The 13,616-nt window shown below is 36.3% G+C and overlaps 1 protein-coding gene across 10 annotated transcripts in view; it reads left to right on the forward strand.

Annotated features, from left to right (window-relative positions):
• Positions 1–13,616, forward strand: part of LOC576114 (protein enabled homolog) — a 68,202-nt gene that overhangs the window by 42,845 nt on the left and 11,741 nt on the right. For all 10 annotated transcript variants that reach the window (XM_011679234.2, XM_011679235.2, XM_030999260.1 and 7 more), the window contains 6 exons: positions 5,764–5,842; positions 7,362–7,426; positions 10,021–10,379; positions 10,818–10,943; positions 11,582–11,648; positions 12,284–12,356. In XM_011679234.2, the coding sequence (XP_011677536.2) occupies positions 5,764–5,842; positions 7,362–7,426; positions 10,021–10,379; positions 10,818–10,943; positions 11,582–11,648; positions 12,284–12,356 (769 nt within the window). The remainder of the gene's footprint in view (positions 1–5,763; positions 5,843–7,361; positions 7,427–10,020; positions 10,380–10,817; positions 10,944–11,581; positions 11,649–12,283; positions 12,357–13,616) is intronic.

Here is a 13,616-nt window from a genome sequence, read left to right on the forward strand (position 1 = left end):
ATCTCTGGACGCAATTACTTTGATTTGATTTGTATTGAACCCCATTTGAAAAGCTTCCAAAAGAATTTGAATCACATTTGGGGAAACACAGCTGCATTGGCATGTTTCTCAACCCATAAGATGAACTACTTTTTTAGTTTTAAATTCCTGATGACTTTTTTTTCAAAGAGGGGCCTTCTTCTTGTCTGATTTGTTGTTGAATTTGAAAGGGACTGCAGAGAACAATTTGGGAAAGTTTTTTTGCTTTGCAATAGTGCCATTCCGGCGATTGGTTCTTGTGTCTCACATATTGATCTGCTTTTTGGAGAGTAGTAAATTCAAGATGACAAAGTTTGGAAGGAGATCGTTTAGATCAATGATGTTGCTGCTTACTCCTGGTACGTAGAGATTTTAATAATAGTCCTTGTAAAGTGTGTCTAAAGAAACATTAGGGTGGGACAGCTCAGTCTTGAGGGGTTTGAAGTTACACCCTTATGACTCTCAGCAGATTATATAGCTGTTGATGAGATTCGCAATTTTTTGTATGGGATGTTTCAGCTCAGGTATATATTTGTATTCTTCAGTGATTTTGAGTTTAGGTTTGTAAATGCAAACTGTCTTTGAATGCATATCTAGCAATAGTAGACTATTCTTGATTTAGGTCTTCTCTTTTCTTTTACTTTTGTTTCAGTATCATCCATTTTCCTGTCACAATATCCTTGCTAGGCACTTTGATGATCGGGCTTATAAATTATCTTGAATATGGTTCACAGTCATCCAGGTCTATATTTTAATAATTTTTGTTGCCCAATTTCAAGTAGTGAAGTTTGATTTTGAAAGTCCTTTTTGTGGTACTCGTATCTGTATGTGACTCATGCCAATGGGCTTGGTCCGAAACGGATACTGCAGAGAACATGATACGCCATATTTGATCAAAGTTCTTGATTGTATGATGAGCACGTATCTCCAATACTGCTTAATACCAACAGGAAATACATGAAATAGATATTCATGTACGTGCGGTATTATCGAATGTTTCAAAATTTGTTGACCTTTTAGTTACAGATTTAGGAGAGAAGTTAAACTTTAAAGCACGGATTTAAAGTGTAATAAAGTTTTTGTTTCATAATCATGCTGTTTATACCATTTATTTCTTGAAAGATTTTGAATTTTTAAATTAAACTTTAACTTTCAAACTGTCATTGAAATTGATTAGAATTAAAAATACCTATCCACCATTGAAAAAAATTGTAGCATACACTTAGAAGGAAACAATATCATGTGATCTTGTTCCCGGTCACCCATTTCCAGTCTCCAAATTTAGCTGTATCGATCCTGCAGGTCATTCTCAGTAGGGACTGTGGTTAGTGAAGACCCATGTTGATTATCGTCCCCTAAGACAAAGAATTCCTCACGAGCTTGACAAAGCTAGATTGAAAGACGGACTCAAGTTTCCTGAACCACATATGATATAGATTTGTGAAAGATATGTGAATGGGGAAGCTTGGTATGGAATATCATTTGGCAGTCAGGGGCATAGCTGCTAATGTAACCCCCCTCCCCCCCCCCCCCCACAAAGTCTTTTAATTCTTGTGGTCTTATGATGCTAGATGATTTATTTAAAAAATTAAAACATGTTCCTGGGTAAGAGCATTTCAAAGAAATCTTTTCATCAGACCTAAATGATTAAATCTGCAGAATATCATGTAGGGCCTAAGCATCAAGTTGATCTCAAACAGATAATTACCAAAAAAAAGTTAATACACTTCTACTCGAATCACTCACCATTGATAGCCATGACTTCCTTATCATATTTCTCAAATTTCTTTGTTGTCTTTTGTTGTAATCACAAGAAACCATTCTATTTATAAAGTGTTAGCAAAGTACATCCTTAATTATCACTCTTGTATATCCCTGTAGCCTTAGCTGACAGTGGGATTAAGACAGTTTTTGACAGAGCTCTAATTCTGAACTCCACTACATAAATAATATCCTGTTGAACTTTTTGGAAACTCTGCTCTCGTACTCTAAAGTCTCGTGTGTAGGATGATGCCCAATTAGGGAGGATTAGAGCTGTACTCATGATGGCGAATGACAGAAATATGAATGCTTATGGAGCTATTATTATTTATGGAAGTTCTATAGTTATCCATCTGAAAACAAATCGTCTCGTTTGCATTGGATGTCAGTACATGATACCCTAAATCAACTGTCATCGGATGTAAATTAGCCATTTGAATGACAGGAAATGCCTTATGACACAAATATTGGCATGAACTATTAGTTTTCTGTGACCAAGAATGAAATTGTTTTCACTTTTTATGGATGATTGGGCAAGGATATGGATGATGCATAGTGAATTATGTTTGGAATAATAAACAATACAGATGAATCGGTCATTCACAGACAGATAAAGTTGATGCTGAACACAGATTGCATTGTGTTATTGTATTAGTATCAAGTGTATAGAAGTGAAGATTACTTTCTAATAGGGCTCATGCATACAGAACAATCTGATTGTAAAATGTTCAAGCCGGACCCCCTTCCAAAAACGTTAGTGTGGATGGTAGGTACTCTTTTGGATGTGCCCAAAGTGGTAGCCTTTTTTGCATCTTGAAATAGTAAAAATTAAAAATTTCTAACCGAAAAAAGCTAAAAATGCAAATACTATACTGAGGTAGGCCGTATCATGGAATTTAAAAGTTCCAAGAAGCAAGCAAGAAATAGTTAGCTCTCTTTCGTACCAACATTGTCATGACTTTGCAATACGTAAGGTGTCACAACAGGACAAACTCAATGACAACACACTCTCGAAATAGAATACTAATCAGATAGAATACATAGTCTACCATAGATCATCTCCTGGTTACACCGCCGCACTGTCACATACCACGAATGCATGGCCATCAAGCTATTAGTCATGATATGGCATCTTAAAAGTCAGCTAGGTAGTCTAAAGCTTCTGGTCTATCTTGGTAGGTCTGAAGATTGTGTCAACATCTTACCGCTCGCCCGCGTGAAGATGATACGATAGGAAAGGTGATGTGTGGTAGTAGACATGCAGGTTATATTTAGACCATGATGTCATTATCGAGATGGATGTGTTAGAGAGTAATGTCGTCCTTCACGAGGGTTTAAACCTTGGCTGACACATCCCAGAAGTGCCCTTGCTTATGTACCAGCCTGGGTGCCAAATAAATTGGGTGCCATTTCCTTTTGGGGGACTTCTTTTGAAAGTTTTGACAGAAATATTGTCTTGACAAGGGAGAATACAGGGGCTACCATGGGGGCTGAGGGGGGCATTTCATTAGCTGTGAGGCTAATCACCCATGTACACGTGTATAATTGGAGCTCTAGCTGGCTGACAGGGTTACATTATTAAGCTCTGCCCCTGTTCTTGCAATCAGAGTCATTATGGTCCACCCCTATACGGTATTAAATACACATTAGTTGTAATTATGTAGATGTTTTCTCTTTAAGAAACACTAAGTCTATAGGAATCTTTCATATCCTTTATCATTGTAGGCCTCTACCCAAAACAAGGCCAATTCACTACTGACATAGCAGTACCTTCTTCCTAAGAGCTTGCAAAGTACATTATTGGATTTGGTCACTTTTTAACTTAGCTATATATGTCTTGTGGAGCAAGGATGCATTCTGTAGAAAGATCATTCTCTATCAACTATCATATTTGAGGCCTAGATACACGACAGGAAATTTCTGAGGTTGACGTAACTTAATTTGTTCAATGTGTGCCCCCAAACCTAGCAACTGCCAGGAAATGGCTTTCTTGAACAATCTATCTACATTGAAGGAATATAAACGTACAAATACTAGCTTTACAGACAAGGTAAATGTAGATAGAGATAGTTTAAGCATGGCATAAGTGATGAATTCCTGACTATTGGCGTAGAAAATAAGAAACGGCAGACTGTATCCTCTAGTCATATTCAGGGCCCCGTGTTACAAAGAGTTGCGATTGATCAAAAGCAATTGCAAGTCCTCCAATCAATTGCAAGTTTGCAGTCTCCTATCTATGCGATTGATATCAATCACAAATAAGTTGCGATTGATATCAACTCTTTGTAAGACAGGGCCCAGAAGGGCAATAACTTAAAGGTAATACAAAGTTTTGGGATTTTTGGAAATTTGGTGGATAGTGATTCTTTGCAATTCCGATATATTTGGATGCCCCTGTGGATGTATTATAAGCACTTGAAAAATGAGGCCCTAAAACACTTTTGCTTTTGAGAAAAATTGAATATAGAAATTTACCGGTGCTCCTGGTAAATTTTGATAAATTTCAAATAACGCTTACGGCCGTACAATGGTAGCTGCGACTATGAAAATCTCAGAATATGTAGTTTTCATATCAAATTTCCAAACGGGAATAGCTAATCGGTCGATTTTAGTCAAGAAACATTGTTTTACAGCTTAATTAATATCTTGACCTTGAGAAGGAGCTATACAACATAAAGAGTTTATTATTTACAATTTCATAACTTTAGGTTCGATTTCAACCGCGACAACGATCACCGAATATTGTAGGATCGCATATGCTTCCAACATGTTCATTTGAACCAAATTCATGACCCCATACCAAAACTTTGTATTACCTTTAATATCATTTAACATTGAGATAATGCCCTTCTGGCTCTTGACAAGCGATATTTCTTATACCCTGTAGGTAGACAGACCTAGTTGCCTCACCCCGTAAATTGTAGACCATCTACGTGCATCCACTCCCTGTGTGCAATTAACTCTTTACACAGGCTTTGGTATCTGAGGAATGGAAAACATTTTGAGACTGATGAGGAAGTTGGGATGCTCATCCTTGAGAGATAATCAAGGAGAAATATCAAACAGATTTCTCTCTCTCTCTATCTTGTTCACTCTCTTTACTTTATTCTCTTCCTCTTCCTCTTCCTCTTTCCCTTCCTCTTTCTCTCTTTCACACACTCTCTCTCTCTCTCTCTCTCTCTCTCTCTCTCACTCTCGCTCTTGTTCAGTCTCTTCCTTCCTTTGTCTCTTACTCTTTATTCCCCATCTCACTCTCTTCTCCTTGTAGGCCCATAGATCATCTTATGAATCTGGGTTATAGCATGGACCTACATGGTTATATTAATTTTATATTATGTTTTGAGGTGAGAGACGAGTGGCTGGAATACAGTCATAGCAGCATCACTTCAAGCTCCCTATTGGCATTTTAAATACTGCTGGGATAAAAGTTGATCATATCATACAGTATATGAAAGTATAGAGGCTAATGATGATACTCATGTTGTTGCTAATGATGTTAAAAGTGATGACGATGGTGGTGGTAATGATGATGATGATTTCATTTGAAGTTATTCCTGTTTTCATTCATTCATATAATTTCCTGGTAAATATATGCTTTTTGAATTTGAATTTTTCAAAAAGGAATAGGTGGACACATGAATTAAAAAAATAATGAAAACACCTTTAAGTGGCTGAAGATTGCTCAAATTCCATTCTTTCTTCCCAAATTGTTGTCTCACATATAAATGACTTCTTTATCTCTATAATTTCTACATTCTCTAAATTTAAATCATATTCTTTTAAACTCTTCAGTACACTATTTCTAAGATTGTCATTGATAAATCAATGTATCAGCATATCTATTGACAATATTCCAATGACATACTATTTGATTTGATTGAATATTTCATGAACAATGAATGCCTGAATTCCTTCATGGATTAACAATTTCACAGATGATTTTATTATATATATATATATATTTTTTTCTTCTTAATTCTGCAGCTCCTACTCCGAGGCCACTGCATTCGGCTCCACCAGTTCCCCCCAGCTCTCTGTCGAATGGACCTTCACAAAATGACAGGTAAGGAAATGATGCCCCCCCCCCAACCATGTAATATATCAAGGCATGAAATGAAAGGAAGAGAATACTAACTTAAGTTTACAGTTAATCACATTCAGTAGAAACAACTTCTTAATGATTTGTGTTCAAGATTGTATTCTAATGGAATAACTATTTTATAGAAATATTTCACCAAGATCAAAAGTGATTTAATGTGATAACAATTCCCATATTTTGAAATTTGGCATGACAAACAATTTTAGATGGATGGCCTAAATACATAATTATCAATCATTGAATTGTGTGTTAAAAGGCCTGTACTTCTCATGGATCCCAATGCTATCGCAATTATTTACACATGTATTTGTCAAAGAGGTCTGTCTTTAAGTAGCTAGCAAATATCCACATAATTCATCCGAAAAATGATTTGATCTATTCATAATTACTTGTAAACATTCATTGTAATGCCTGGAATTGAAAACATTTGTAAATCTGAAATGCCAGCTAGATATGATTCCATACAGTGTGTCAAAATCAATTTATTTAATACCAGTGGTATGTGTATGGTCAATTCAGGAGGAATTTAAATTGAACTCCTAGTCAGCCTCGGGGAATGATTTTCCATTTGGTCAAATTGGGGTCGCAAAAATGATCTAAGAACGTCCACAGCCGGTGCAGCATGTTATATATCAATCAGGGCTCCTTCCACACTTTACTTTTTTCATATATAGGAGGATCGCGATCTGGATTGATATTTTAGAGTCATTATGCATGAGTCCCGTCTTTAAATTTTGAAAAGCTCTATTTAAAGTATCATGTAGTTGGTATTTAGATTCAGATATATGAGAAATGCTGTTAATACAATGGTATTTCAATGAAAGATTATTGAGTGGATATAACTATGACTAGACTAATGAGTTTTCCCAACCATCCAAGTAGATTAGAAGCCTAGAGATGTTCAACCATATGAAAATGCAAAGATTGCTTTATTGCAGTAATTGCTGATACATTTTGCAATACAAGGATTCAATATTTAATCATGTTGTCAGAAAATTGAATGTTTATCAAAAATAATTTTAACCAATGTGGATGGAGAGTGATAATTTATATTGCAACAATGCAGTCATACACGTTGGAAGAGAAGAAATTAACACCATATATTTTTTATTTACATAGTTTTACACTTATAATAGAAAACAAGTGCTCTTCCATAGCTCTACCCACAGCCACACAGACAGACAGACAGATAGATGGACATACAAAGTCTGAACGGTGATGATGTCACGATCGTTCCAAGTCAAAAGTATTACAAACAGACCTTAATTAAGTTGTAGTTAGGACTGATTATGAAAGATTGGCAAACATATTTACAGACAATTATGACCCGAAGTTACAGGGGCCCCCGAGACAAAATTGAAGAAATGGATTGACTCATTTGAATTATCACTGTACAATAAAACATTTGCTTGGATAGTTGTTCTGTAGCTGAATGGTATATTGCGATGGTTAATAATGAAGGACATGTTACGTTCTTGTGCAGGTTGTACAACCAACAGCAGGATACAAATAGGAGAAGCGGAGGTCTGGACAACAATTCAATGCCAGGTAGGTATAGTAGAGGGTTATTGAACAATGGTGTGTTTGAATTCTAACTAAATGAAAGGATCTGTTGAAGAGAAAATGGCTAATGGTTATTTGAAATAACTTACCAGTGAATTAAGATATACATATATACAAGATATATGCATGACTATGATTGTTTATACACATTTAGTGTAGATTTTGTTGGATTATACAAGATTTGTTTACACTCTTTTACTACCAGGGAACCAAGACTATATTCCACTATATGGATTTATTAGATTTGTTTCTTAGGCAGGGCAAACACTTGGCAGATATGCGAGGCCAAGAGATACTACATGCCAGAATAAACACTTGTTAAAATGATTTGAAGATCCTGAACAGAAAAGAATACTACTTTAGAAGTGTCTGTGTAGGCTAGATAGCTAGATAAAAATTTGAGTATGTTTTTCAGACCCATGCAAGCCTGTTCAAAGGAAATAAGACCAGGAAAAATTTAACAGAAAATTGACCATTTAATCAATACTGATTGGTCATTATTGTGAATAAACGGCTGTTTTTCTAATAAGTATATTAATCAAAGATTAGGCCCCTAATAACTGAAATAGGGCATAAAATGGGTCTTTCTATTATTCATAAATGTAGAATGAAAAGGCCATTTTGTCAGTTACCGTACCTCCAGCAAAATGTCCTGCTATCAAGCTTGGTAACTTAATTAAACTTTATGAGCAAAAGGTCTTTGTTGTGAAATTTAATATTTAATCACAAGTAATGAGCATACTGTTAATTATAACATCAAAAACTATTGTGCCACTTTACAAACAGCCATAGCAAATTTGCTGTTACATGTCAATTCTCTTTTTTTTTTCGTTACAGGGCCAAAGTATCAAATGTATAAATGCCTTAATTTTAGGTAAATGTGGTTAATACACAGTCTCTTCAGGTTCAACTAATTTTGCTTCAAGAATATACATGTAACACTTGCTACTTTTTTTTATTGAGAAAGACATAAACTGGTCTTAGATCTTGGAAGAGATTTGCCCATTAGGAAATTGTTATAAGAAAGATTGTGTTGTTCTTTTCTATGTTGGCATCTTTCTTATAGAAACAGAATAAGAAGTGTTTATGTGAATCAATGTCCATTTCCCCCTTAGAATATCCGTTTTAAAACACTGACTAAAATCAAGAAACCAGATATCAAAAGAAAAAACTGAATATTGACTGTGGAAATGTGGTTTAGATTTAGCGTGATAAATCAGGATTACCCGGTGAAGACTACTGAAATATTGCAGGAGATTGAAATGTAAGTGCAGATTGCCAAGTTTGATTGCTCTATGACTTGGCAGGCTACTTTCTTACTCATCTGCTTAAGCATTGAAGTTTTTAGAGAAACCTCAGTGGGGTCCCACTTCAGGAAATTGAAGAATGGTGCAGCCAAGAGTTCAGTTTTCCACTTTTTATACTCAATATATATATTGACATATGTACACTGTAATGATCATAAATGTAGACACTCTTTCTTAGGAGAGTAAAGATCTGAATACAAAGATTTCTGAAGACTTGCACAATTCCTGTACAATTAATTGACCCCTTATTGGAAATCTATTAACATTGTAAACTCTTAGTCTTGCAATGGACATATTTTGATTACAACTGATGTGTATTTGGTCAATCCGATTAGAACTGATGATAGTGTGGCAAATATCGTTTTCAAAAGTGAAAAATCTTCTGATTAGCTGCAGATCATTAGTTAATGTCCCATACCTGCAGTGCACATTCTTCCGACATTGTGAACTAACGCAGTCATATCTGCACAATCCGCAGTGACCTTTCCTAAAAGACGAATCATGATCTAGCTCCTTCAAATAAGAGTTATTTTAAGAGAGGGGGGGGGGGGGAGGATGTGCCCTCCTACCTAGTTATAAATCCCAGTTCCTCTGCTAGCTAGGACAGCTGACTACTACAACTGTTTGGGAACAGCCCTGCTATAATTGCTTATTATTAATGGTCAAACTTACCCCTATCCTTCAAAATTAGACGATGGGCGATGCGTTGATCGCTTTTGACACGGGCTGACAAATGTATCTTTGCTGTTACTACTGGTCTGCTACACATGTCCTTGTCCTAGGTGGCAAACCTCACCTGAGAGTTTAAATGTTGAAGTGTAGATTTTGACTAATATCTGTGTATTCTTTCTAGAAAACAGAAAGAGCCAAGTTCATGATGAATTTTTATTCCATAGGATATATAAATTGTCTGCTTGAACAATAGATTGATTGTATTTTATACAGTACCCCATGGAAAAACTTTTTTTTTAAATAGTGGTGGGGCTACCATGTTAGAGTAAAACTTAATCAAATTAAAATTATGATTAAGACTCATGGAATTTGACAAATGAAATTTCAGTAATGAAACTTTAAAGCTCTGTGGTACTATAGGGTTTTACATACGAACTTACTCTTGTACACTTTGACAGTACATACCGTAATGGAATTGTATTGAACTATAACTGCTTACAGAAACAGAGTGGTCCTGTATAACGCCTATGGGAATGAGTTAAGTTGGTAGTCAACAGGCTAAATATGTAATTGATTTGCTCTTCTTGTCTTCCTTTGCAGCCACCAGACCAAGTCCACCAGAACCACCATCAGGTCCTCCTGCCATGTCCAGACCACCCCCAGCAGCTCCTCCAGCCCCGCCCCAGCCTCCAGCCGCTCCTCCAGCACCTCCAGCACCACCGGCACCACCGGCTCCACCCGCTGTTCCAGCAGCCCCGCCTGCTCCTGCAGCTCCTCCCGCCCCACCAGCACCACCGGCACCACCAGCAGGTGGAGGCCCACCCCCTCCACCACCACCACCAGCTATTGGGGGTCCCTCTGCATCCTCAGGAGGAGGAGGAGGAGGAGGTGGAGGCGGAGGCACAGCAGGAGGATTGGCAGCAGCATTAGCTGGAGCTAAATTAAAAAAAGTTGTCAGGGTATGTATCTCAACACATTCGAAAATTACATCCAAGCAAAAGTGCATTTACCTCTGCTTGTGAAATAAATTCGTTTGAATCATTTATTCAAAGTTCTTGTTGGTTCTGATGGGTTGCAAGAATTATCCACTGTACTGATGTGGGTTTAACCTTCATTTGTTGGAAAACAAATTTGGCTCTAAAACCTCTAATGAACCACCACTTGGATGTATGAATCTAAATAAAAGTATACAGCACAATTAATTCTAATCAGATAGAGACATTCAAAAGTCCACCATGCTGTAAGAATCTCACAATGATACTGCGGGAGATTGAGTTTGCTATGTAGCTGATTGAGCTTGCTATGTAGCTGATTGAGCTTGATGTAATGAAGGCCCCATTTATCGGTTCCAGTGTAACATATTATGATGGATTATTATCATGTTACTTTCAATACAGAGTGAAAACACTGATGGTTCGTCTGGCGGAGGCGGTAGTAACAGACCACCACCTGCAGGTGGTGGCGGAGGAGGGGACTTCATGAGCTCCTTGCAGCAGAAACTAAATAAACGGCGTCAAGCCTCGGTAAGTTTGTTAATCGTATAACATATCACCGCCTTTCCGCTATGAATCTCATAACAGCTTTTTCCTGTTCTTGTGGATATGATGTGAATGGTTAAAGATGTGTTGAACCCGGCATTGTGCATGTGACTACTGAAATATGAACGGACTGGAACATCAGTAATGTTTTCACTGTCAAAATGATGTTGAACACACTTATCGATTAATTTAGTGAGACAAAGTGGTAGGAGGGAGTCAACAAGTTTTTGTGTGCATTCATCTCCTCCTTTAAAATACGCTTCGCTTATGTCTAATGATTCTGATAAACCAAGGGGAAATAAATGACCCTGCCTCCCACATGTATGAACCACTTGATTATGAAGAGTAACAGACAATTTATCTTAGGGAACTTCACATCAACAGTTGTGAAATGTTGTGTGTTTAAAAGATATTTCTGTACAAAGTTTAGAATTCAATGCAGTGGACCCCTATGAAACACAGGACTCGTGCTGATAAGGGTGTTCCATCACACAAGTGGGAAATAAATAAATAAATAAACAAAGTAAGATAAATTAAATACATCCTGAGTGGTAAAGTGCACTCTTGCTTAAATACAGATATGGAAAAGAAGAATTAATCATTTATTGATTGTATATTTTCAGGAGAATCCATCATCAGAGTCGGCTCCCAAGCCATCAGGTAGGATATCACCCCCAGGAGCTCCAAAAGGTAGGCATGCCAGGGTTTGTCATCTCTTGATCATAGCTAGTAGAGTAGACAGAGTTGCATCACAGGAAGATGCGATAGGTCATGGGTCAAACTCACAGCACTGAAATTATCCAGTGAATCTGGATCATAGCTGAGAGTAGAGAGAGTTATGACACCGGAAGATGCAATAGATCATGGGTCAAACTCACAGCACTGAAATGGTCACCCCCCCCCCCTCCCATAGAGATTGTATGTGAGAAAAAACTATTAGCTTGTGATCACATTATCATTAGAACTGACAGATGGATTACTATCAAACTCAGAGCCCATGAACCGATTTAATAGATCAAAGGGTCATACATGTATATATTATGAAATGTAGCTTTTAATCACGATATTCTGAGAACCTGTTAATGGATTACAATCAAACTTGAATTTTAGATATTGCTTCTGTTTTGGTTTGTGAAATCGCTCCATGGCGTAGGCCATCATCGAAGATCCATCTAGTTTCCTGATCATTTCCAGAATGGAACTTCAATCTGTAATCATACAAATTACTCGACATTAATTGTGTTCACCGAGTAGCTAGGGATTTTGAATTTTTTTTTTTTTTACTAAAAGTAATAATGTTTTTAATACCTTATATTTTGCTTCAGCCACTACCAAACCATGGGAAAGAAAAAATGGCGTTGATAATACCACTGCTAGTGCCTCCCCTCAACTGAATCGGTAAGGTTTTATCCATATTTCTTCCCCAAAATATATGTATGATTTGATTAGATTTGCATGCTACATCAGTATACTTTACTAGAATGATAGATCTCTGAGATGAATCACATTCCATTTTGTTCTGCATTTTTTTAATACTCTATAAACACATTTATATTTCTCTTCAGTGCAAAGAGCCCCATATCTTATGATTTACTTGACAAGTCATTTTCATCACCTCCATGATAGTCTCTCATGTTATATGCTTTGTTTTTGTTTTTGTTTTTGTTTTTGTTTTCATTTTTCTCATCCAGTTAGTTATATCATACAAGCATCTTCATTGCATGATGTGCCGTGAAGCATGATTCCTTTATTAAGAATTCTTCTAATAAGTAATTCTTTTTTTCCTGTTCACTCCTTTTATTTGATAGTTGTCAGAATTTCTCATTAATCATGACTTTAAAAAAAGATTAGTTGTCATCACTTGTGTTTCTTTATTGAAGTTTTCCTCCTTATAGTGCTTCTAATTTAAAGAGGCAGTCCATCCTGACATTAAGCTGGTTTTAATAAAAGCAGAAAACAGAGAGAAACGGATCACTGAATGTGTGAGGAGAATCTTATAAAAAGAAAGAAATTTGTAATCGATCAAACTTATATTGGCAACTCGGTGATGTATTTTCAGGGATTTCTCCATTTAAATGTTAAGTTATCCATCCATTCTGTATAAAATCATTGGACACTAGTTTCTTTAAACCTATTAATGAAAAAGATCTGTCCCCTCATCAACAATCAAGAAAGAGGAAATTTGTGAAATGTTGAGAACAGCGCAAGTGAGAGAAGTTTTTGATAGGTACATCACAGAATTGCCAATTTGTGTTTGAGCAGTTATAACTTTAGAAATTAATATTTATTGTTTTCCTATTTTTATCATATTTTCATTAAAGGAAACCTAAACCCAAAGAATAAGTGTAGGAATTCTGAAAAATGAGAGGTATTCCTGACCTTTGATATACAATATTCCTTACGAAAATGTACAAGATATATATAAATGAAGATATTCCTGGCATAATGTGATGCCTGTCAGCATGACATGGGCGCAGCCATTTTCTTAAAAATGTGACGTATCAGTTGAAGTTGTACATGTATCATGCAACCAAGCTTTAGTTGGAAGGAATTTTTAAATCAATAACGAAACCTTTACTTTTCAATGAAAAAAAATAACAACTGAGATGATAGAAATTATATTAGGTGAAAAATAAATAACAGGGGCACAATTGTAAC

Source organism: Strongylocentrotus purpuratus, unplaced genomic scaffold (assembly GCF_000002235.5).
Source record: "Strongylocentrotus purpuratus isolate Spur 01 unplaced genomic scaffold, Spur_5.0 spur5_scaffold_5, whole genome shotgun sequence".
In the NCBI taxonomy this organism is placed as follows: Eukaryota; Metazoa; Echinodermata; class Echinoidea; order Camarodonta; family Strongylocentrotidae; genus Strongylocentrotus; species Strongylocentrotus purpuratus.